The 26,954-nt window shown below is 41.7% G+C and overlaps 1 protein-coding gene across 19 annotated transcripts in view; it reads left to right on the top strand.

The window, feature by feature from the left end:
• Positions 1–26,954, top strand: part of PARD3 (par-3 family cell polarity regulator) — a 696,667-nt gene that overhangs the window by 84,389 nt on the left and 585,324 nt on the right. For all 19 annotated transcript variants that reach the window (XM_079769113.1, XM_079769103.1, XM_079769104.1 and 16 more), the window contains exon 2: positions 23,467–23,568. In XM_079769113.1, the coding sequence (XP_079625239.1) occupies positions 23,467–23,568 (102 nt within the window). The remainder of the gene's footprint in view (positions 1–23,466; positions 23,569–26,954) is intronic.

Consider the following 26,954-nt stretch of genomic DNA (forward strand, 5'->3'; position numbering starts at 1 on the left):
TTCTCTGACTGAGTGATTTTGTTCTACCCTGTCTTCTAATTCACTGATCCTATCCTTGGCTTCCCCTAATCTGCTGTGTATTCCTTCCAGTGTATTCTTTATTAGTGCTATGTTATTTTTCATTTCCAACTGGTCATTTTTAGTAGTTTCATGCTGTTGAGCGTCCTTGTAATCATTATGCTGAACTCTATATCTGATAAATTTCTTATCTCCATTTCATTTAGCTCTTTTTCTGGAGAATTCTTTTTTTTTTTTTTTTTCAATTGGGGCTTGTTTTTTGTCTCCCCATTTTGTCTGCCTGTTTGAGTAGATTTACTACAACTCTGGTGCTGGCCAATTTCAGATACTGTTTGTGACTGGCCCTGAGTACCTTTTGGAGGTATTAGCAATCCACAGCTTGTGGCTTGCTCTGCTAGAGCTATGCGCCTTTGGAAAGGACCAGAAGTGCACCAATGTCTGCTTTCAATAGTCGGGGGTCCAGAAGCAGATTAGGCAAAGACTCAAAGCCTCCAGAGACCAACCTCTGCCTGCAGTCCGTTATTCTCAGTTTTAATTAGACTCAGGCTATAGACCACTGCAATCTGTGGATTGCACAGGGTGGGGCGAGATGTTTTCCAACAGGTTGGAGCAATTGCAGAAACTGCATGGATTGTAAAGGTCTGTCTGACAAAGATGTCCTCTGCAGTATGGGAGGATGACTCAATACAGGAACCAGGTGTCCGCTGTCCGAGCTCTAATTCTAGAGCTCCCAACCCTGGGATCTCCTCACTTAGCTCTAATCCAGTCTGTTCTCCCTCTGCCAGAGCCCAAGGTGAGTGGCTGCACATGAAATTTTGTGTGTTGGCCCTTTAAGAGGGTACTTGCATTTCCAGCTGTCTCTCCCTGGCAGAAAGAAACCCCACTGCTTTTCACAGCCAGCTGTTATGTGGGTACCTTTCTCAGTTCTGGTGCTCTGGGCTTGGGAGTCCAGCTTGGGGTTTAGACCCCCGTCTCAGTGGGAATTGCCCACACCTGAGATATCCCTCCGGAACTTCAGCTTCTGTGTGTGGGAGCCTGGCCAGCCCTTTTGTGCCTCCGCCCTTCCTACCAGTCTCTCTTCGGTCTCCACTTTCTGTCCTTGGGTATGAGGGTTCTCTCCAGCTAGTCCTCAGTTTATTATTCAAGATGGTTTTTCTGTATTTCAGTTGTAACTCCAGTTTGGTCTGGGAGAATGTCAGTGTAGCTTCCACTTAATCTGCCACTATTTTGGAAAGTCACCCATATTATTTAACTAGAGGCCCAGTGCACGAAATTTGTGCACGGAGGGGGAGTGTCCCTCAGCTCAGCCTGCACCCTCTCCAATCTGGGACCCCTCTCACAATCCAGGGCTGCTGGCTCCCAAGTGCTCGCCTGCCTGCCTTCCTGATTGCCCCTAACCGCTTCTGCCTGCCAGCCTGATCACCCCCTAACCCAGTGATGGGCAACCTTTTGAGCTTGGTGTGTCAAACTTCGCCAAAAAACTGAACATAACTCGTTCATAACGGGTAGTGTGTCACTTTGAGGAAAAAACTAACTTCAAGACTCTAGTCGCAAATGTTTCATCCTCAGGAGCAGCAAATGTTTCATCCTCGGCATGCGGCCGTGTGTCATCAGAAATGGCTACGCGTGTCAGTGCTGACACGCGTGTCATAGGTTTGTCATCGCTGCCCTAACAACTCTGCTGCCAGCCTGATTGATGCCTAACTGCTCCCCTGCCAGCCTGTTTGCCCCCAACTTCCCTCCTCTGCCAGCCTGGTCACCCCTAACTGCCCTCCCCTGCAGGGTTGATCATCTCCAACTGCCCTCCCTTGCAGGCCTGGTCCCTCTCAACTGCCCTCCCTTGCAGGCCGGGTGCCTCCCAACTGCCCTCCCCTGCTGGCCATCTTGTGGTGACCATCTTGTGTCCACATGGAGGCAGGATCTTTGACCACATGGGGGCAGCCATATTGTGTGTTGGAGTGATGGTCAATCTGCATATTACTCTTTTATTAGATTGGATCGAGGCCTGGTGCACGAGTGGGGCCAGCTGGTTTGCCCTGAAGGGCGTCCCAGATCAGGTGGGGGTTCCCTTGGGGTGTGGGGCGGCCTGAGCGAGGGGCCTGTGGTGGTTTGCAGGCCGGCCACGCCCCCTGGCGACCCAAGCGGAGGCCTTGGTATCTGGAATTTATTTACCTTCTACAATTGAAACTTTGTAGTCTGGAGCGGAGCCAAGCCTTCTGCTCGTTCAGTGGATGCAGCCATTTCTGTTGGGACTTATGTATCTAATATAATTGAAACTTTGTAGCCTTAAGCGGAGGCCTGGGCTGGCCAGGGCTGCAGAAGCTTAGCTTCCTCCATTGCCGGGGGCAACCCTTGCCTCCCGCTCTTTCCAGATCAGTGCCTGCCGCCATTTCTGTTTGGATTTGTTTACCTTCTATAATTGAAACTTTGTAGCCTTGAGTGGAGGCCTAGGCCGGCAAGGGCAGGCAGAAAGCTTGTCTTCCTCTGTTGCCGGGGAAACCAAAGCCTCCCTCCTGCTCTCTGTGGCTGCAGCCATCTTGGTTGGGTTTATTTGCATATTTGCTCCTTATTGGCTGGTGGGCGTACTGGTGGGCATGGCTTATGGGTGTAGCGAAGGTATGGTCAATTTGCGTATTACTCTTTTATTAGGTAGGATTGTATGGAGGTATCCTAACTTTTGTACCCACTTCTCTAATGATAGTGATTAATATGTTTTCCAATATTCTATCTTATATAATAAAAGGCTAATATGCAAATTGTCCCCTCAACTGGGAGTTCAACCAGGAGTTCGACCAGAGGCCTGGGCCAGCCAGCCAACTGCCTGTGGCCCTCCCCTCAGCCGGCCCGCCCCTGATCGCCCCCTATCCCTTCCCCACCCCGATTGGGCCAGGCCAGCCGGACCCCATCTGTGCATGAATTCATGCACCGGGCCTCTAGTTAAAAATAACTACTGATACAGAATCATTACAGATATATTCCGTGTATGGGAGTTTTTCCTATAGAATATGGATGAATCTCTTGGTTCAAGGAGAATGCACATTGTATGTTGAAGATATTGACACATTACAGTAAAAAAAGACAATTTATCCTCTCCACCTTTTGTGAATATTACGTTACCTATAAATTTTTTTTGTCTACTTGGTAGTCAAAGATTGGTCTGTCATCATTATTTCCCTTGGTACTTGTGAGTCTCACTTTTTAAATGCTTATCTTTTCTCAGAATTTTCTGTTTTTCTTTTGGGTTGTTTTTATGATGAGTCCTTTATAATAGTAACTTTTTAAATACATATTCAAAATATATTTTCTGTCTTTTCCCTGTTGTTTAACTTTTTTTGTGTGGTGTATACCAGTGGTCACCAACTGGTGGTCTGTGGAGGTCTGAAAGGTTTGCGACCGCTGGTGTATACCATACTCTAGGATACTTTAACTTCTGGCTTTTGGGTTTTACACCCAGAGTCTTGCTTGAAAAGCCTTTATTTGCTCACATACAAAAATATTCTATATTTCTAAATTTAATACTTTTAAAAAATTAATTTTAGAGAGAGAGAGAAGGGAGAGGGACAGAGAGAGAGAAACGTCGATCAGAAAGAAAGGACAACATTAATCAGCTACCTCCTGCACATCCCCCACTGGAGATCAAGCCTGCAACCTGGCCATGTACCCTGACTGGGAATCAAACCAGTGACCTCTTGGTTCATGGGTCAAGGCTCAACTACTGAGTCACACTGGCCAAGCCCTGTATCTTTTCAAGTGAAAATAACATTTCCCTTTTGTGAACTCACATAGTATTTTTATGTCTATTTTTCTTATGACACGTGGTCTACCTGTTTTAAACTATGATATTTGATAAATTTTAATTTCTAACAGTAGGTAATGATTGCTGCTTTAACTCAGTTAGTGCTTTGCACATAGTAAATACTCAGTTTTTTTATTGACATGGGTTTTTCAGTTATCTTTTCTGATCTTATACACATAGATTTTCACTTGAAAACTGGACAGGATATAGACCATTGCTGTATGCCATGGTAATGTAAGAGTAAGGCACTGTTTCTAATTGCAGATACTTTTCTTTTTTTCTTTTTCTTTTTTTAAAATATATTTTATTTATTTTTTTTACAGAGAGGAAAGGAGAGGGATAGAGAGTTAGAAACATTGATGAAAGAGGAACCTTGATCAGCTGCCTCCTGCACACCCCTTTACTGGGGATGTGCCTGCAACCAAGGTACATGCCCTTGACCGGAATCGAACCTGGGACCCTTCAGTCCATAGGCTGACGCTCTATCCACTGAGCCAAACCGGTTACGGCTGCAGATACTTTTCTTGAAACTTGCTTGGGCATAATATATGAAGAGCCCTTTTGGTGGGGGTCTTTAGAGTTAGAGAAAGGGAAAACAACTTAATGCCAATTTTTTCAAAGAAGGATTAATAGGATTAAAATTATTTTGATATTTAGTATTGCAAATTTTTTCTCTTCCTTACATTCTTAACCTATTAATTCTGAGAAGTTGAGGAAACTGTCTTGGGAAACATTTCCCATTTTACTTGTCTCACATATTTACTTTGCTCCTCTAGTAAATATTTACAAATTATTTACAGCATTTTTCTTGTGGTTTACTTTTAAGATAAAGATTTAGGCAAAACATGTGGCATGCTGAAAAATATATTGCACTAGTCGTTAGGATTCACTTAAAGTTCAGTGATTTTAATGGCAAATGATTGTTTTATATTATTTTATGGCCTAGAAATTATTGTTTTATGAAGAACACTAGAGGCCCCGTGCATGAAATTGTGCACTCGGGGGGCGGGGGGTGGTCCCTAAGCCTGAACTGCACCCTCTCGCAGTCCAGGAGCCCTCAGGGGATGTCCTGTGGGGAGCCCTATGGGGAGCGGGCCTAAGCCATCGTTAGACATCCTTAGTTCTGCTGCGGAGGCAGGAGAGGCTCCCACCACTGCTGCTGCACTAGCCAGACATGAGCCTGGCTTCTGGCTGAGTGGCGCTCCCCCTGTGGGAGCACACTGACCACCAGGGCACAGCTTCTGCATTGAGCATCTGCCCCCTGGTGGTCAGTGCGTGTCATAGCGACCGGTCGTTCTGCTGTTTGGTCGATTTGCATATTAGCCTTTTATTATATAGGATAATGTCTTATTATGGGCAAGGCCTCTAATTCAATTTTTTTTTTAATGTAGTTAAAGGGAGGGGCAGAATTTTCACTTGAGCCTGAAGCTAAAATTGCCCTTAGCTCAAAAATCTGCATACCACTGAGACACATTTTGGTAAGGCTCATTCTGAACCCCCACAATGTTCTATTATGTGTATAAGTATTGGGAACCATCTTATCACTTTAGTGAAAGGAACCTTTTGTTATGTTACAATGACTAACTTTATCTCATGAGTTGTGTTTTGGCTTCAAACCTCTATCCAGTATTCGTGCAGCAACTTCAGCTCTTCTGTTCAATCTGGCATATCTTTTATTTTATTTTCTCTAAATCTTTCTAGATTTTTATGTATTAGATAGGAATAGCCCATGGACACAGATAATAGTCTGGCAAAGCCCTGGAAGCGGCGGGTGCAGAGTGGAGGAGATCAATGGGAAAAATAAAACTAAACAAAGGGACATCTGTAATACTTTCAACAATAAAGATAAATTTTAAATAAAGGAAAATATCGTAGTTGAAAAGAGTTTTATGTGAAATAATATAAGTAATTGCTCTACACTGTACAGGTATCATTTGGAAGGTTATTGACATTGCATGGAGAAAGCTATAGATCTCAATGTAGCTTCTAACTGCACTGCATTGATTTTCTTTTAAAAAGTGTTTTATATAGGAAAACATTTTAAATAATATAGGGTTAATTATGCAGCATTTTCAGTTGTTTAGTTTCTCATGAACACATGAGTTAATTCTAGTATCTGATTAAACTGTCCCCATCCTGGATATGAAGTTTCAATTAAAAATGCATTAACCTCCCTGCTCATAGAGTGCTCTCTGCTAGCAGTTTTGGCTTTTAACTGTGGTCGCAGACCCATCACTGTGTAAGTATAGAAGTAGGAACATAAACTTGAGAGATAAGGACCTCTAAAGCCTGACTCCTAGCCATAGGACCTCTCTGTTGTGTGGTCCAGAGCCTAAGAAGGCCCTGGAGGAAAAAGCTGGTCCTTGTGGAGTTGTCAAGCCTTAGGGCCTTCAGTCCCTCTGCTGCATCACTATGATCAATACTCGAGTATATTTTGAAACACAGTGTGCTAGAATAATGCAAAATTTATGAGGTGGATGAGTTTCTCCCCCAAGCAGGGAACTAGCTGTGGAAAATGGGAAGTTTGAAAGTTTTCTGACCTAAAGCTGAGATTAATTACTGTGATATCATTGCTAGCTAATACATTTTGGTTTTTAAAAGATTGAGATAACAGTAGTGAGCTGAAGGAAGATTTACCATGTTATCTGTGACAGACAGATGCCATGTTCCTTTAAGGGGGCACCCTCCTGAAAGTCCTAATTGACATAATGACTTTGCTGGGGATGGGGAAAGGGAGTGTGTGTGTGTGTGTGTGTGTGTGTGTGTGTTTTAGCTGCCATTGATGACTTTTCCTCTGAAGGATTTATTAGATGCTTGTGAGTCAAGGGCATCCTCTACCCCTTCAAGTTAATGTATGTATTTGGCAAATGAGAACATTGAATCAGCACTCTGCTCATAACCATGCTTTGCAAAGATGATTTTGTGTTTTGGAAGGGGGTTTTAAACATGCTTTGTGATATCCTAAATGCAGGGGCAAACTATGAATTTATTTACTATAGGCCCGGTGCACAAATTCGTGCATGGGTGGGGTCTCTTGGCCTGGCCAGCAATCGAGGCCTAATCCGGGGTCTGACTGGCAGAGGGGAGGGACTGCGGGAGGTTGGCTGGCTGGAGGAAGGGGCTGCAGGATGTTGGCTGGCCCAGGGAGGGGGTGGGCTGTGGGAGGTTGGCTAGCCCCAGGGGGGATGGGCTGTGGGAGCTTGGCCAGCTGGCTCCCTGATCGGAGCCTATGGAGGGACCATCCGGGGGGAGGAGCCGTGGGAGGTAGGCCATCTACGGGAGGTTGGCTGTGTGAGCATCTGCCCCTTGGTGGTCAGTGCGTGTCATAGCAACTGGTTGACCGGTCGTTCCAGTCGTTTGGTCATAACGGTTGCTTAGGCTTTTATAGAAAATAAATTTTTAGAAACATCAATGATGACAAAGAGTCATTGACTGGCTGCCTCCTGCATGCCCCACACTAGGGATTGAGCCCGCAACCCGGGCATGTACCCTGATTGGTAATTGAACTGTAAACTCCTGGTTCACAGGTTGGTGCTCAACCACTGAGCCACACCAGCCAGGCCAAACTATGAATTTAAAAGTTTTTGAAATTGAGGACTTAGACAACTTTTAGAGCTTGGGCAAGATTTGTTAAGCAAGTTTGTATGGGAAGTATGAGGTCCTGTGTGTCCCCACATGAAGAGGGAGATGAGTGACCAGGGGGGCACTCAGTCTAAGTTAACCTGCTACTTGAAATTGAGCAGCTAGCCTGTTTATCAGTCCTTACTAGTCATTGCACCTCCGTGGAATATAGTTTACAGTTACTGTGTGTAAAAGTATTGAATTGTTTTATGTGTAGGTGATATCCAGTGGAAAGTGCAAGGTGAATGACAGGATGGTGGTGTGTGAAATGCTACTATTTAGAAAATAATAAAGGCAGTGTTTTCTAGAATTACAGTTTGTATATTTGCAATTTAATATATGCTTATTTGGTATAATCCAAATATACATTGTTTTCATGTAACTCAGGTTGCTACTTAAATGCTTTATTTATATCTTCTACCAGAGACTGAATCAACTTAAGAGATCTCTTAATTTCTTCTTTAATTTTGTTGTACTTGGTAAAAGCTTGGAGTTTTAGAACTCTAGGAAATGCCACTCCAGCAGTATGTTTGTGCTTTGAGGTGTGGAGGAGTGATGCCTTGCTCCCCTGGTGACCCTGAGAACGGTGACCCTGAGAACAGTGACCCTGGTCACTTAACCCATGACTTCTGGTCACTTAACCCATGACTTGTGGACTTCAGGGACTTGCAGGGAGAACTTCCTCCTTACTGTCCTCCTCTCAGTTCAGCTCAGTGTCTTTGAGGGGGTGATGGAGTTGGAGGAAAAGGGTCACGTTTCTTCACTGTCCCAGCAGATCCAGTGTGCCTTTGAAGCATTCCTGCATTGTTAGCCTCTATTATTTTTCCTCTTTTCATATGGTTTACTTTGTACTCTATTCTTTCTACATTTGCTTAATCCCTTCCTCCCTCCCTCCCTCCCTCCCTCCCCCCTCCCTCCCTCCCTCCCTCCTTCCTTCCCTCCCTGTTATTCCTCACCCTAGTATATTTTCCCACTGATTTTTAGGGAGAGTGGAAGGGAAGGGGAGAGACACAGAGAGAGAAACATCGATGTGAGAAAGACACATTGATTGGTTGTCTCCCAACTGTGGCCTGGGTATGGAGCCTACAACCGAGGCACGTGCCCTTGACCGGAATCGAACCTGTGACCCTTTGGTCCTTGGGCCAATGCTCACTGAGCCAAAATGGCTGGGGCACTTAATTGTTTTCAAAGATAGCATGGAGATAGAGGGAAAAAATAACTTAATTTGAAGATTAGAATTCAGTTATTTTTATTTTATTTTAAAAAAAATAAATCTTGTTCAGATCAGGCGTCCTCAAACTACGGCCCGCGGGCCACATGCGGGTGTTTTTGCCGTTTTGTTTTTTTACTTCAAAATAAGATATGTGCAGTGTGCATAGGAATTTGTTCATAGTTTTTTTAAAACTATAGTCCGGCCCTCCAATGGTCTGAGGGACAGTGAACTGGCCCCCTGTTTAAAAAGTTTGAGGACCCCTGGTTCAGATTATTACAGTTGTTCCTCTTTTTTCCCCCCATAGCTCCCCTCCACCTGGTTCCCACCCCACCCTCTGACCTTACCGTCCCCTCCCCCACTGTCCTCATCATTAGGTGTATGATTTTTGTCCAATCTCTTCCCACACCCCCACCCCCTTTTCCCCCCAAGAATTGTCAGTCCACTCCCTTTCTATGCCCCTGATTCTATTATATTCACCAGTTTATTCTGTTCATCAGATTTTTTATTCACTTGATTTTTAGATTCACTTGTTGATAGCTATGTAATTGTTGTTCATAATTTTTTATCTTTACCTTTTTCTTCTTCTTCCTCTTCTTACAGAATACCCTTCAGCATTTCATATAACACTGGTTTGGTGGTGATGAACTCCTTTAGCTTTTTCTTATCTCTGAAGCTCTTTATCTGACCTTCAATTCTGAATGATAGCTTTGCTGGGTAGAGTAATCTTGGTTATAGGTTCTTGCTATTCATCATTTTGAATATTTCTTGCCACTCCCGTCTGGCCTGCATAGTTTCTGTTGAGAAATCAGCTGACAGTTGTATGGGTACTCCCTTATAGGTAACTAACTGTTTTTCTCTTGCTGCTTTTAATATTCTCTCTTTGTCTTTTGCTTTTGGCATTTTAATTATGATGTGTCTTGGTGTGGTCCTCTTTGGATTCCTTTTGTTTGGGGTTCTCTGCGCTTCCTGGACTTGTAAGTCTATTTCTTTCACCAGGTGGGGGAAGTTTTCTGTCATTATTTCTTCAAATAGGTTTTCAGTATCTTGCTCTCTCTCTTCTTCTGGCACCCCCGTAATTCGGATGTTGGTACACTTGAAGTTGTCCCAGAGGCTCCTTACACTATCTTCACATTTTTGGGTTCTTTTTTCTTTTTTCTTTTCCGGTTGGGTGTTTTTTGCTTCTTTGTATTTCAAATCTTTGACTTGATTCTTGTGATCCTCTAGTCTGCTGTTGGATCTCTGTATATTATTCATTATTTCAGTCAGTGTATGCTTAATTTCTAGTTGGTACTTTTTCATATCCTGGAGGGACTCACTAAATTTATCGGCAGTTTCTAGAAAAATTTGAATAACCTTATAACCTTGGTTTTGAACTCTATATCCAGTAGTTTGCTTTCCTCCATTTCTGTCATTTGTGACCTGTTTCTTTGTCTCCGCATTTTGACTGCTTCCCTGTGTTGATAGAGTGGCTTTGTGTGCTAAGTGTCCTATAGGGCCCAGTGGCTCAGCCTCCCCAGTTACCTGAGGTGGACACTCTTGGTGCACCCCTTTGTGGGCTGTGTGCACAGTCTTGTTGTAGTTAAGCCTTGATTGTTGTTGGTATCACTGGGAGGAATTGACCTCCAGGCCAATTGGCTGTGAAGATCAGCTGTGTCTATGATGGGAGAACTTCTGTGCTGGAGACACCCTTATGGGGCAGGACTTGCTTCAGTCTGGCTTTGGTGCTTACTGTGTCTACCCCCTGAGTGTGTCACTTATGGATCTGAGGAGTTGTAATCTGGATGGTCCCACTATGACCCCTGTGTACACTGGCTCTTGGATCTCCAAGGAGGTGCAAATTTAGCTCTGCCTGAGGCCACCCAGCAGGAGCTAAGGAGAGATCTGCAGATTCCTCTTCTTTGTTTGGGGTTTGGAGGTGCCCAGATGAGGCCCAGCTGTGAAGCAATGCAGGCTGCTGTGGAGCCTTGGGCCTTCTTTTGGAAGTTCTGGGGCTCTCTGACTCAGCTGCAGTTTGTTAGGTAATTTTAGACTGCAAAGGGCTAGCCCAGTTGTCGGCAAACTTATTAGTCAACAGAGCCAAATATCAACAGTACAACGATTGAAATTTCTTTTGAGAGCCAAATTTTTTAAACTTAAACTTCTTCTAATGCCACTTCTTCAAAATAGACTCGCCCAGGCCGTGGTATTTTGTGGAAGAGCCACACTCAAGGTGCCAAAGAGCCACATGTGGCTCGCGAGCCGCAGTTTGCTGACCACAGGGCTAGGCCAGTGGTCGGCAAACTCATTAGTCAACAGAGCCAAATATCAACAGTACAATGATTGAAATTTCTTTTGAGAGCCAAATTTTTTAAACTTAAACTATAGGTAGGTACATTGTTATTAATTAGGTATGTGGTATTTTGTGGAAGAGCCACACTCAAGGGGCCAAAGAGCCTCATGTGGCTTGCAAGCCGCAGTTTGCTGACCACTGGGCTAGGCCATTCATATGCAAAAGCCTCTGCGCAAGCAGGGGTCGGTTTGTAAATTGGGAGGGGCGGGGTCTCAGGGAATCACCGGGGTGGAGCAAACAGCAATGGCTTCCCGTCAGCCATGCCTTAGGAGGCCCCCAGATCTCAGTGTCCTGCAGTCATTGCTGCAAGCACCTCTGAGAGAAAGCCGCCCTCGAGTTTTGCACGATGTCAGACAGTCCAGTTTCTCCCCGTATGAGTCTGGGTCCCCAGAGTCTCGCCCGGAACTGGAGTTCAGAGCAGTCAGGAGTTTGTGTCTCCCTTCCGATTGAAAAAGACAGCTGCGTACTCAGTTGCCAGCCCTCTCCGCGAGTGCCTCCGTACCTCTGCACTTTACTTCTGCACCTCCTCTGAGTCTCAGTGTGCTTTTCTCTTCCCTTCTAGTTGTAGAATTTCCACTCAGCCAGCCTTCCTATGGTTCCAGATGATGTCCGTTTTGCCTTTTAGTTGTAGTTTTGAAGTGGTTGTGCGAGGCAGCAAGTTCAGGTGTTTACCTATGCCGCCATCTTGGTTTCTCCCAGAATTCTGTTATTTTTAGAATTCAATCTCAACTCTGGAATTGATATCTCTAGGTAGCTATTGGTCTTTGTAAAGAGTGTGACATTGCTTAAGATTTACTAGTATATGTAACCAACTCAAGTTTGCTTCACTATCCTATTTCCTTAGGTAAGCTTTTTCAAGGATACTTTGAATATTTGGTATAGATCTACAATAAACTAATTACTCTTTCAGGATTTTTATATTGCCTTTCTAGCATTATGCAGCACAATGTTTTATCAGATGCCCTCTAATTAGTCTGAAAAGTGTTTTCTTTTACTTCATAATATTGTGACTTCTCATTAAATAAGAGTGACAGCTCCTTTTTTTTTTTTTTAATAGTACACATTAAAACAATTTTTAAATCCTTGCTTGGGGATATGGTGATGGTGGTGGGAGGAGAGAGTGGGATGGCGAGAGAGAGGGAGAAGGAGAGGGAGGGAGGGAAAAAGAAGAGAGAGAAAGAGAAACATCTGTCAGTTGCCTTCCCTGTGTTCCCCCCAAACCCCCAACCCAGACACGTGCCCTTCTGGAATCGAACTGGCAACCTTTCCGTGCACGGACCACACTCAACCAACTGAGCCACTCCGGCAAGTTATTTTATGAAAAATGTGGTGAATTTCTCCTTACTTAAAATTTGGAACATTTTTATGACTTTAGCTGAGAAGAATTCTTGACACAATGCAAAATGGCATTGTTTCCAAGGCAGGTTTTAAAATTTTATTTAAAAAAACAAGTTTCAGTAATCCACACTACATTTGTTTACTAGAGGGTGAAATGGATTCTTAACACACTTATACCGTGAACTAAAATTTTGGTGCCAGTCCTCATTTTTTAGTCCATCCAAGTTCCAGACAAGTTTTTGCAGGAACGTCAGATGACTGTGGGGCAGGCGGGTAATGAAATTAAACTAGAGGCTTTGCATCAAAACCACTCGGGCTTTGCCTCTCCTGTGGCATCATATATTGCCGGGGCTGACTGGCAGACAGATGGATGATTGCTCTAACACACGTTCTGTGAAAGAGCGGGCTAAGGCACTGCTTGGCTGTCACTGCCACGCAGCCCTGCTCACCTGCCTCCTCTGGCTTTTTTAGCTTGAACTAAAATTAACTGTAGATACAATCAGCAGGGTCAGCATCCTTGGAAAAGTACATGCTTCTACAAGGATGGGTCTTTAAAAACTAAACAGAGAGATTCTAGTAAATCACCCCGGGGGATCGGACTTGTTTGGAAAAGTTGAGGTAGGGGCTGCCGCCTCAGAGGCCCCTGACCTTTTAGAGAATCCTCCTTACAGACAGGTCCCGGGCTTCCCCACAATATATTTTCAGCAAGAATGGGCTCTGGTACTATATTTCACATATGTGGTGCTAATTTTATGCTAATTAAGGCATATATGTGCTATTCATTAGTTCAGCTGTGATGTGGAAGTTAAAAGTTTGTTCAAATCTCAAGTTGCCTTGAAATGCCTTAGCAGTGAGAAGAAGGTAAGAGGGTTATGTGGAAACGCCTGGTTGCTGCATGGCATCAAGCACATCTACCATAAGAAGGCGGGTTGCTGTTTCTCTTGCATTTTTACTAACATATTTGTGGCCTCAGCTGTCAGACGAGTTTTGTTTTTCTTGTCTGGTCCTGTTTCATTTTGGGCTTTTGATAAACAGGAATAGCTGTTGTTATACTCTGAGGAAATGTTTGAAGAAACTGTTAAACACATTTGAGGAATGAGAGTTTTATCCAGAAAGGATTTAACTTTAAAAAGGGAGGAGTTGGGGGGAGAATCAAGATAATCACATAATTCTTAATATTTAGAATAAAAAATTGGAGTCTTTTAAAATGTTTTTTTTTTTTTTCTCTTCAAATCTCCAGTTTGCTGCAGAAGCAGCAAATAGTTGTTTTCCTAGTTGTTTAAGGCAAAGGTGACACTTGCGGTGATGTTCAGGTTAGAGCTCGAGTGCTGTCAGTTTTCACCCAGGTCTAAAGTCTCCTGTAGTCCGGCCCTCGCATGGACCCTGTGCATGGCCCGTTCAGCTAATCCTGATCACGGTACTGGGGGAAAGAGTACAGTGAAAGCCAAGTGCCGAAGGGAAGTCATGCCCAGGCTTTAGTCCCTGTCCTTCAGACATGCCGTGCATGTTTTGGCCTCCTTGCCTTGTGCTAAGATTTCTCCTGATTGAAATGAAGTAATTCCTTCCTGAACTATTCTGTGTTTTCTGAATTTTGTAATGGTTGGCATTTTGTTTTTGTAATTGGGTATTGTTAGTGAACTTTCCATATACCTATGGGTTGCCTTCCAAAATTGATTTTAAAGTCTTCGAGAACAGAGGTATCAGAGACTTGGCTGTGCCTCCTTTATTCCCAAACAGTTACTTGCAGACTAAGAAGGCGGGTTGCTGTTTCTCTTGCATTTTTACTAACATATTTGTTGCCTCAGCTGTCAGACGAGTTTTGTTTTCTTAGTTGGCTGGTTGTATGCACAGTGCCAGTCACCTCCCTCCACTTGTTACAGTGTGCACTAACACTGGAGGTGTTTTCAGTCATTAGGAACCTCCATGTGGATGGTCTTCCTATCCTTGGCTATTCCTACTGACAGGATCCAGCAGTCCACATGGGGCCATGATCTTGCTTGCTGTGGTGTGCTTTTCTACTGGGGGTGTGTCATGGTTCTGACATCATCACCAGACTCTCTGGTTTGGAAAGCTGTTCTGCGTAGATGGTGTCTACAGAGCTCAGAACTCTGCTACTGTAAGGATGCATGTTTACAAACATGTTTAACAGAGCACATTGTAGGGAAGGTTAGGCAGTTTTAAATTTTTTTATTGATTTTTAGAGAGAGAAAGGAAGAGGAGAGAGAGAAACATTAATGAGAGAGAAACATCTATTAGCTGCCTCCTGCACGCCACCTACTGGGGATTGAGTCCACATGTGCCCTGGCTTGTGCCGTGACCGGGAATCAAATTGATAATCTTTTGATGCATGGGACGATGCTCAACTGATTGAGCCACACCCGTCAGGGCTAGGCAGTTTTAATTTAGTATTAAGATCAAGTTAGCCCTGGCTGGGTAGCCTAGTTGGTTAGAGCATCGTCTGATACGCCAAGGTTGCGGGTTTGATCCCTGGTCAGGGCACATACAAGAACCAACCAATGAATGCATAGTAAGTGGAACAACAAATCACTCTCTCTTTCTCCCTCCCTCCCTCCCTCTCTAAAATCAATAAATTAAAAGTGTAAAAGAAAAAAAAAGATCAAATTATGGTGGTCATGGGAATGGTTACCTTATTTCTATTTAGAAAAGGAAAGTTGCCTGGAGTGTGTTTAATTTTCATGATATAACATCATAGACTGTCTGAGCAATATATGACCCTCAGAGATAATGTAATGCCTTCATTGAATGCATAAGGCATCAGTGCCTGCATAGAGGAAATGACTTGTGCAGTGTCAGACCACTTAACCCAAAAATATATTTTTATAGAATTTATCGGGGTAACGTTGGTTAATAAAGTTATATAGGTTTCAGGTATACAGGTCTATAATACATCATTTGTATATTGTATTGTGTGTTTACCACCCCAGGTCAAGTCTCCTTCCATCACCATTTATTCCTTCTTTACCCTCTTTTAGATCCCGCCACCCCCCTTTCCCTCTGGTAATCACCATACTGTTGTCTGTGTCTATGAGTTTTTCCCCCCGCAAAGAGACATTTTATTGCCCCCTTTTGTGTGACTGCTGAAATAGTATGTGCCACTAGATGCTTTTGTCATTAAAGCCCTGGTTTCTTGTTGCATCTACTCTATCTGTGCATTTTTTTAAATTCCCACCCAAGGATATTTTTCCATTGATTTTTAGGGAGAGTGGAAGAGAAAGGGAAAGACAGAGAAATATCGATGTGAGAGAAACATCGATTAGTTGCTTCCTGCATGAGTCCCGACCAGGGCCTGGACTGGGTAGGAGCCTGCAACTGAGGTACATGCCCTTGACCAGAATGGAATCCGGAACCGAAGGGTCCTTAGGCCGACACTCTATCCACTGAGCCAAACTGGTTGGGGCTATCTGTGTATCCTTAAAGCTTCACAAACTAGCTTTGCTCCTCTTTCTGTAACCAACCCTCTCTGGTACAAGTTACAAGTTTTACTGTTGTTTGAGGTAGTCCATTTCATACTTTAATTACTAGTTATGTAATTATGTTGTGCCTAAGTTCTCATAGAGTTAATTTGTTTCTTTGCTTCCATGGAAGATTTTTGTCAACATTTTACTTTTAAATATGCTACAGAATAGTAATGGTAGAGACTGTGGTATTGTACTTGCTGTGTTTTTTGTTTTAGTGCTTAGATGGTTGTGCTTGTTTTTTTTTCCCCCTGATATAGTATATACTATAATTTTTAGAAGGAATAAATTGAAGGCACAGGTATATAGATTTCAAATACTTCATAGGGGAAAACTTTATAAGGGCAGAGAACTAACCATATATTTAAGGAATTAAGAAATTATGTGGCACTGATGTGTATAATCTCCTTTACTTGTATTTAATAAGGTATCTTTGAGCTCCTATTTAAACAGTCCTCATTTCATCTGCATTTGAAATTGACCAGATTGGCGTAGGTAAAATCTTAAGTCACATTAGGGACTTTTGAGCCACATTAGGGACTTTCAGGAAAAATCTGAGTGCCAACAAATTTTGAAACAAATAGATTAATATAAGGATACAGATTGCTCTTTGGCTTGATATAACCAGTAACATATTTCAAAGCATTCTTTGGGGCTGTGGGGCTATGGTTATGAAAAAGTACCTGTGCTTTCATATGCTAGACTAAATATTCTAGGAGAGTAGGGACCATATATTTGTCATCATTTGTCTGGTTCAGTGCCTGCCACATAATAGATGTTCCATAAATATTTGAATGAATGCATAATCTCCACAGCCCCATTAGGGCGATAAATTGTAACGATAGACATGTACATCTTCAAGACATTGTTGTTAAGTGCTATGGAGGTGTAGGATAGAAAATAAAGTGGGAATGCAGACTGATGTTGCAAAGAGATAGATGTTAGGAATTGAAATTTGGGTAAGATTTTCTTTCACAAGTTAAGAGATGGAGAAAACTTTTCAGGAGGGCACAAATAAGCAGTAACAAATTTGAGCGGCAAGGAGATCCCATAGATGACTAGCTCATATCTTGGTGTATATGAATCTACACATATATGCCCTTTGTCTGTCTGTATTGCTCCTTTCCCTGCTGAAAACTTTTCCTAAAAGCTGACATGCAATCGGTGCCTGCAGAGATGTTCTTGGTAATAAGACTCGTGCACTCTGGTCTTTGTCAAACCTTTTGAAGATGGAGTGTCCTGGGAGGAAAAGGGAGCCCCACCTCTGGCATCAGCAGTCCTCAGGAGACATGTCCCTTCACTCTCCCAAGTGGGTATGGTCTGAGCCACATTCTAAGCAGATCTGGAGGTCAGTAATGGGCTGATTTCCCACATTGTTCGGCCAGTGCGCTATTCTAGGAGAGCTCTCATGCTAGCTGTAATAAAAAAGAACCCAGGCCCTAGCTGGTTTGGCTCAGTGGATAAAGCAAGGGTCCTGGGTTTGATTCCCGTCAAGGGCATATGCCTGGTTAAGGGCTCGATCCCCAGTATGGGGTGTGCAGGAGGCAGCCCATCAGTGATTCTCTCCCATCATTGATGTTTCTCTCTCTCTCTTCCTCTCCCTTCCTCTCTGAATCAATAAAAATACATTAAAAAAAAAAAAAAGAATGCCAAAAAGTTGGAATTCAGCTTTGGTGTCAATGCTGCATTTTCTTTTTTGATTGACAGATTGAATGAAGCCATCCTCTCTTCAAAGGAGGTAGCAGGTTTGTGATTTGCTCTGTGTTACGTTGTGGTGGTGAAATGTTGGTATTGATTTTTAGTGTGGTTTGGGGTGGAAAAGTGGGGGGCAGAGGAGTGCACTTAGGGTGACTAAATAGTATCTCTTCCTCATGGTGATAGAGGTTATTTTTTAATTGTTGAACATCAGCCACGATTACTGACCATTTGTGTTTTCTGCCTTTATTCAGAAGCACCCCCCACCCCAATATGTTTAACATGCAACAGTATTGCTACAACAAAATTGGCTAAAAAATAGGCATTTTTGAAAAGGAAATTGATCAAAGTAGATAAAGTTAAAACTGTATGCATTACATTTATATTGAAAGGCCAATTATTTATTAAAAAAAAGAACTAGAACATATTTTAAAAATGTTTTGTTTTGGGTTCAAGTAAATTGGAGAGTTATAAGAGAATCTAGAATGAGGCACCATTCATATTGATTGTGCTCTTCTATTGACTTTAAAAATGAAATGTTTTCTGTTATTTCATTAACAATGACTTAATTTGTCTTCACAACATAATTATCCTCTGGCTAATACGATTGACAGATGCTGAAATTTAAACTGTGTGGCATGTCTGTGATTTTAAGGAATTTTCAAACTGTTCCTCTTCATTTTTACTGTTTCCAATTATTATGTATGTGCATAGTCAGTTAGGAAAAACCACTATCCTGAGAGGTCACCTTTCCCAACTGTTGTGCCTGATTCTTTCCATATTTACCTTCATATTTCTGTGTAAATTGCTTATATTGTTTCTTTTTTTTAAAGTATATTTTTATTGATTTCTGAGAGAAAGGGAGAAGGAGAGAGAGAAACATCAATGATGAGAGAGAATCATTGATTGGCTGCCTCCTGCATGCCCCGCACTGGGGATTGAGCCCACAACCTGAGCATATGCCCTGACCTGGAATTGAACCAGAACCTCCTGGTTCATGGGTCAACACTCAACCACTGAGCCACAATGGGCTGGGCCCTGTATCTTTCCAAGTGAAAATAATCTTCCTCTTTTCTGAATTCACACAGCATTTTAATGTCTATTTTTCTTATGACACTTGGTCTACCTCTTTTAAACTATTTATGTCTCATCTGATATGTTTTAGCTCAGTCAGTGCTTTGCACATAGTTAATACTCAGGTTTTATATTGACATGGATTTTCAATTATCTTTTCTGGTCTTAGTTTACACATAGATTTTCACTTGAATATCGGACAGGCTATAGATCATTGCTGTATGCTATGGTAATGCAAGAGTAGGGCACTGTTTCTAATTGCAGATACTTTTTTTGAAACTTGCTTGGGCATAAAGTATGCAGAGCTTTTGTATGACCCAGGTCACAACTCATAAAAGCTCATTATCTTGTTGCATAATGTGAGGATTCTCTTTATGGAGTATGAGAGCTTTCTTGATGGTGAGCTAGGAGTCATCTTTCATTAGGACTTTTTCTGTACTGTTTTCTCTTGTCTCCTGCAATAGAGTGGATATCCTGCAATAGGCTGGACATCAGTATTCCTTACAACATGCAGCTTATCAAATCACCTATGCTTTCCTTCTCAGCAGGTCTTAGAAATCTTCCCTCTACCCTTTCTCAACCCCGGGTCTCTATCTGGGTGAGGAACAGTGTACTCAGTGATTTTGTCTCCAGATCCCCTCTCGGGCCTATGACCCATCTTTGGGGAACCTTGACTGACTCGGATATTTATTTCTTGGTAGACTTCTCTCTATCTGCTTGAGGGATGAACTTCTTTCCTTATTTGTTGCTCCTGTGTGATGGATTTTTTGCTCATCATAATGTAAAATTATTGTTAGTGTTCAAATCTTTGGTTATTTTAAATGTACACATCCTAAGTGAGTAACATTTTTTTTATTAAACGTTGTGTCATGTTTGTTTTTTAACCCAATGACAAGTATACTGATTGTAGAATTAGTGTTTTTGGTATTTTCAAAAGTGGCTTTACATTTTTTTGTTCAGTTACACTTCTAAATTTCTATAGCCAAAATAGCAATGATTGTGCTATTATTATTTTAAACTTTTCAGTGTAAACTACTACAGAGTGCAGTCAACGAGTATGCTGTAACATGGAGAAAAGTTCTTTTTCTGATGGGTACTTGACTATTTCCTTGAAAATACAGCAAGTCCTTTGTCATTTGAGAGAAAATTGTGTTAATGAAAGCTACCAGTTAAAAACTCCTAAGATACTATTGTTCCAAGGAGTGTATTTCTAAGTAGCAAAAAGCCTTTCTGGTTTTTATACTCTTGTGGGAGGAAATCACTTAAAAAATATATATTTTGTTGATTTTTTTCAGAGAGGAAGGGAGAGGGATAGATAGTTAGAAACATTGATGAGAGAGATACATCGATCAGCTGCCTTCTGCACACCCCCTACTGGGATGTGCCCGCAAGCAAGGTACATGTCCTTGACCGAAATCGAACCTGGGACCCCCTTCAGTCTGCAGGCTGACGCTCTGTCCATCGAGCCAAACCGGGTAGGGCAGGAGGAGATCATTTTTATATGGCCTGCTCAACTCTGACTTTTGTCTGTGTAGTATGTTCTGTTGGGATTATTGATGATTCCCTTTTGGTTCCTTCTTTCCAAGTAGTCATTTTAATCTATTCAGTGTGTATTATGAAGTGGCATTTAATAAATGCTAGCCTGATAATATGCATTGTCATGGTGTTGTCATGGCTATGTGGCATAGCTGATCAGTGAATCAGGTCCCTCAGCAACTAAATCTTGAATTAGACAATCCTTGATCATATTGTTGAAGGATTATAAGCCAGATTTATAGACTGTTTCAAGGAGGAGGGAGTGGTCAATAGTATCAAATTCTGTGATAGATCAGGAAGATGAGTCTCATGTGAGGAACATTGCTTAAGCAACATGGGGGCTGTTGGTGACCTTGATGGACAGTTTTGGGAATGTGGTGGGGAGAAAGCCTGATGGGCATGAGGTTTTGGGAGAAGAATCTGTGACCAGAAATCTTTAAAAAATTTTGCTGTAAAGAGAATCAGAAAATTGGTATAGTAACTAGATGGTAAAGTAGTGTCAAAAGAAGGCTTTATACTGTTAATTTAGCATGTGTAAAAATAAAATATTAGCAGCTTTTAATGGCTCACAGTTGACATCCAAGTACTATTTTCCATATAGTGAAGTCTGAGATAGACTTCTAACCTGTCTTGGGGTTTTCCAGTCAGGCAAAGCTCTTGAAGAAGCAGATGACTGAGTAGTTTTGATGGATGGGAATGGTTAGTTTGGAGGTTCAAGTGGGACTCTGGGTACTCAGTGTGGTGGAGAGGGTCCAGTTATACAGGCTGTGAAAGGGAAAGTGATGGGGAAAAGTCTGGAGCAAGTTCTGAGTGGTAGAAAAAATCTTTAGGTGGAAATTTATTTTAAAAGAGAAGCTCCACATTTTAAATAAAGGTTATAGGCTATGCTCTCATGGAGAGAGTGAGGAGGATTAGGAAGCTTAAAGTTTTTCTTTTTTTTTTAAACCCATTTTTGAGTTCAGTCTGCTTTTGTGGGTATAAAAGTGTTTCAGAAATGAAAGTTACTATTTGTTGATTAGGTAATCCACAGCTTGCTTGTGGGAAAAGAGGGCAGGATGGATGTGTTTTAAGACAGCGGTCGACCTTGCAGACCACCTGTTGGCGACCGCTGCTCCAAAGGTTTCCTTAAACCAGCGGCTGCCAGCCTTTCAGACCTCACGGACCACCAGTAATTCGCGGACCACCGGTTGGTGACTGGTGTTTTAAACAGACTAGGGAATGATGGTTAGGAGACACCTTTTCTTTGTAGACCCTCAGGATATTAATTTCCCTTGCAGAGTTAATACCATTGGGTACAGAAGAGTAGGAATATAGTTCATTTGGGCCTTTGTTCTTTGATGGTTCAACGAATCCAGAAATGACAAATTCTGGAGCACTCTCAGACTCATACAGCAGGTTTCTAAGGGCTGTCTGGATGACATTGGAATCAGGGGATCATGTAGAGGCCCTGTGAATTCAGGGGATGCCACGGTATGTGTGTGTATGTGTGGCATGTACTGTATTACGGTTGTGTTTTATACACTTAATCTGTGTTTTGGATGAACAGTTGATTTGAGTACTGAATCTCCTTTTAAAGAAGTCCAGATCTAGGAGCAGAGTAAGTATAGGTTATTTGCATGGTGGTTTTTATGTTTAATAACTTTGAGAATTAGGGTCTGAGCTGCTTTCTGTGCTGGTTAAAAAATGACAAGGATTGGTAATTATACAGTTTTTACGACTGTTCCATTTTAGTAACGCTTAGACATACCTTTGTTAGAGATTCTCTTGGAGGGCTTCTTAAGGATGTGGATTCCCTGGCCTCAACCCTGGAAGGTCTGTCTGAGTTAGGAGATCTGGGGTGGGGTCCAGGAATGTGTGTATAACTGTGATTAATCTTTTGCCTTCTCCCTCCCAGCCTTTCATTTAAGAAAGAATAGTACTTAACATCACTTTAAATTGGAAAAATGGACTGTTAACTTGAATTGAACTTTTTATTAATAATTTCGTGTTGTGGATAATTCAGTAGTTAAAGGCAAAAGGTAACAATTTAGTACATTTTTATTTGAGTATACAAATGAGAATGATTGTGGAACTCTAAAAACAAATAACTGTGCCCTGGCTTGCGGGGGCTCAGTTGGTCGGAGCATCATCCCCTACACCAAAAACGTTGCAGGTTCAATTCCCTGTCAGGGCACATACCTAGGCTGTGGGTTCTGTCCCTGGTTGGGGTGCGTATGCTTCTTTTTCACTTCGATGTTTCTCTTTTTCCTTCCTTCCCTCCCTACTTCTTTATCTCCTCCTCTTCCTCTCTCTCTAATCAATAAACATATTCTCGGGTGAGGATTAAAAAACAAACCCCCAATACAAAGAATTATGTTCTGTAAATAATTTCAAAACATGTTTTTTGTTACAGTGTATGTATGTATATATGTATACACACAATACATACCCTGTGTAGAAGTGTATAAGATTTCAAATGAAATTCTTTACTTGCAATTCCACTTTTCAGAGATAACCACTGCAAATTTTGGTGTGTATTTTTTTTGGACATTTTTTTAATTCTCACATGAGGATATTTTTATTGATTTTAGGGAGAGGGGGAGAGGGAAGGAGGGACAGGGAGAGAAAGAAACATTGATTTGAAAGAGAAACATCTATTGGTTATGTGCCCCGAACCCATAACCTAGGTATGTGCCCTGGTTGAGAATCACACCCTCAATCTTTAAGTGTGCAGGACGATGCTCCAACCAACGACTGCACCAACCACACTGGTCAGGACTTTTGTTGGTCATTTTTATATGCACAGATTATAGTGTATGTAATTTTGCCCTTCCAAAAATAGGCTCAAACCACACACATTGGTCTGAGCTTGCTTTGCTCACTTATGGTCTTCCATATTATTCCAGTGTATTCAGGCCTGTTATTAGGAAGTACTTTGGGCAATCAGGGTATGCCACCTCTTTTTATTCAGATATGCTATGACATTAGTGTTTCAGACATACCCTATATGTTGCTTGTTTATTAGAATATTTTTGTGGGTTGGATTGAGAGGTGGACAATAGGAAACCCAGCATACTTTAGAGAAATCATTATTTTTGATGCAATGCATTTTGCTGGTTTCTGCAGTTCCTATCATAAGAGGGTCTCAGCATATGAGCCAAAGGAAAGAGCATGTATGAATGACTGCATCATAAAAGAAAAGGAAAATTGATTCAACAGCAGAGATAGGGAGTGACCTGAATATTGCATCACTTGCAATGTATTTGATGGGGATGATTTTTCCTTTTCTTTCTTTTTTTTTTATAACAGGAAGTTCGCACAGTTAAAATTGTTGCATTTCCTTTTTGTGATGCTAACTTGGTGCATTTGATATTTGTGTTCTTTTGTACAGGATCCAAGCTACTGGATACAGGTGCATCGACTGGAACATGGAGATGGAGGAATACTGGATCTTGACGACATCCTCTGTGATGTAGCAGATGATAAAGACAGAGTGAGTTCAAGTCCAGGGAAGCTGCTCTGAGTGCCTGTTATGAAGACTGGGGAGGGAGTGGGTAGGTGGGAATATTTTCCTTCCTGTTTTAGACACACATACTTTAAAGAACATTTGGGCCACTCACTCTGGAATGTTTGTTTTATAATAAGTATTATGAATTTTCACTACCCTGAACCCTAAGGTATAATGCTTTCCTTGATACCTGGGATGCAGTGCTAAGTTTTGGAATTTTAAAATTGCAACTAAATGGATAGATCTTTAAAAGGTGTTTTTTCCCCCATCTCTCCCCCTCCCCCCCATTATTTTAACAAAACGTAGCATCTTTCCTGACAACTCTCAAGTCCCTCTGATCATTATGTGTTTCAATGTGCGGTACACAGGTTTCTGAGTTCTGATCCCCACTTTGGCTCATCCCAATAGTTGACCTGTGTGATGCACTACCTGGCTACAAAACCAGTGTGCATCCCTAGCATCTCCCTTGTGTCCTGGGCTCTCAGAAAGCCATCTTTTCCTTCATGTTACTTGGTTGCTTTTACTGGAATGCTGTCTTTAATGAAGCCTGTGATTTTGGCATGGTGAATGTGGCCACCCACAGGCCCTTCATCATTTGCTTGTACTCACCCTTTTGACTGCACTCTAAGGGAAGGAGGGGGAAGCGAGAGAGGAATAATGACTCAACATTTTAAGAATTTGTGAGAGGATATTTGTTTCTGCATATAAAAGTCAGCAAATTTTTAAAAAAAGTGTTTTTATTGATTTCAGAGAGGAAGGGAGAGGGAGAGAGATAGAAACATTGATGAGAGAGAATCATTGATTGGCTGCCTCCTGTATACCCCCCACTGGGGGCCGAGCCTGGTCATGTGCCCTTACCGGGGATTGAACTGGAATTGAACCGTGACTTCCTGGTTCATAGGTTGACGCTCAACCACAGAGCCACGCAGGCCGTGCATCAGCAAATTCTTTATTGTAATGAGGTGATGTGACTTAATAGGCTTTGGCCACACCCTCTTTTGTGTTGACTTATAACAAATTGTAGAAAGGCTCAGTGGCATGCACAGTTGTGTCATCATGGCCATGTAATAGCACAAGTTAGATTAAACCAGCGAGGATATGTCCTGGGGTTGATGGTAAAATCATCTGGGCCCTGGTCCTGCTGGGAGCTCTCTCTTATTACTGGTCCTTTGCCTCATCCTTCATCCCCGTCTTAACTTGGCTGTGAGCTGTTATGTCTTGTTTACCCCTACATTAACATGGTTCCTGCCTCAGAAATAGTGGGTGTCTTATATGTTTTCTTGAAATATTAAGAAAAATGAAAAATTTCAGGTACCTAATATTATGCACATCGAGGGATATCTGATTCTGTTGTTTCTGTGGGCCAGGAGCACATAGTGTCAGAAATGCAGAACTTTTCTGCCCATTTGTGATTTGCTGTCATTTATCTCTTTTGGACTTTCCAGTGAGGCAGGAGTAGGTGACTTCCAAATTCTTTGCCTGCATTCCACATAAAGACTTAAATTATAGTCAATTTATTGTGTGGTTCAGCTCCAAAGCTTAAGGCAACTACAGAGATTTATGGAGGTTTTAAACAGGTGCCCTTTCCCAGACATAGTATTAATAAGAGATGAACTAATGTTGTGTCAATCTTTCATTAATTTTCTCTTTTCCCTTCTTCTCCCTGTTAGTTCTTTCTTTCTCTTTCTCTCTTTTTATTTTCCCTTTTCTTTTCTTTCTCCTCCCCTCCCCTCTCTTTCTTTTCTCTCCCTTCCCCTCTCTTCCCTCATTCCTTTCTTGTATTTTTTTTCTTCTATAAAAATAATATAGTTCCTTATCAGGAAAAATAAAATGTAAAGAAGAAAATGATCACCTGTAACCCCATTGTTACTCAGAGCTCATCACTGTTGATATTTGAGTGGCCTTTACTTTCGACCCTTCTTTATCTTTAGATATAGACACATTCATACTTTTTGTTTTGACTTTGTGCCCTTCAATAGAGGGAATGAGAGTCAGTGTATATAGTTGCCTCTGAGGTATGTCTAGCTCTGCTGTATTGCTTGGAATAATCTACTGTGGATGTTGGGTGGTTGTATGAATAAGGTTGGTGGGACTGTGACCAGTGCTTCTGAGAACAATGAGCTAAATGGACTCATTACATTCAGCAACATGCACTAATGCTTTGTAGGTTTACAAAGTACAGATTATGCTTCCTCACCCTTCTTCCCTGCACCTCCAATCAACATACACACTTAAATAGAGTCTGAGTAGGTAAAATATTAAGATGAAGATGTGCAGTGGTATGATTACAAAAATCTTCTGAAAAGTATTGAGACTTATTTTATGCCCCATAGATGATATTTTTTGGTGGATGTTCCATATATAGTTGAAAATAATGTATATCCTGCAATTGTTGGATTCAGTATTCTATAAAGATGAATTAGGTTAAGGTGGTTGATATTTTTGTTAGATGTTTGGGGTAATTTGTTACTCAGTAACTGAAAATAACATACTCTTCTATAACACAATTAACTATTAGATCACACACAAAAACTAAGAATAAGGCAAATTGATCTTCTAAAATTGTTGCATATTAAATCCATAAGTTATCTAATAAATCATGTTTTAGATTTTGTACAAATTTGATGATAAATGTTTTCTAGAATCTATTATATTTCCTTCACAAGTTAAAAAATTGTTTAAGCTGGGAAAATGTTTTAAATATTAATAAGTGAAATACATCCTATATAATAAAAGCCCAGCGACTGAACAGCAGAACGACCAGAACAACTGGTTGAGCAGTCGCTATAACGCACACTGACCACTAGGGGGCAGATGCTAAATGCAAGAGCTGCCTCCTGGTGGTCAGTGCACTCCCACAGTGGGTGTGCCACTCAGCTGCCCGGGATGAGCAGTGCTTCCACAGTAGGCCTATCCCTGCAGGCCACACCCTTCCACCAGTGCACGAATCCCATGCACCAGGCCTCTAGTTTTTAGATAATTGTCTATGATGCAGATTAAATTCAGTTTCCAAATAGAAAAGTGTTAGAGAGTATAATGTACTACAGACTGAAATAACTCAATTTGTCCAGAAATACTTAAAAATATACATGATCAATTAAAAAATTTTTAATTAACTTTCTAGATTAAGGGACCATTTTATGTTGTAACTGAAAAAATTATATTGAATAATCCAGAATTGTAACATCCAAATCCCACAGGTGTTGTCAGGTGCATTGTTCAAATTGAGGGGTTGTGTGTGGTCAGTTGCATGGCCTCTTCCATGGCTCTGAAATTTGATTGTGATCTCGTCAGCCTATATTGGTTTTAATTACTTTGGGCAGCTACTCTGAGTAAAGAGCTTGACACCTGTTTTGCTTTTAGGTTAAAAA

Source organism: Cnephaeus nilssonii (genome assembly GCF_951640355.1).
Source record: "Cnephaeus nilssonii genome assembly, chromosome: 4".
NCBI lineage: Eukaryota > Metazoa > Chordata > Mammalia > Chiroptera > Vespertilionidae > Cnephaeus > Cnephaeus nilssonii.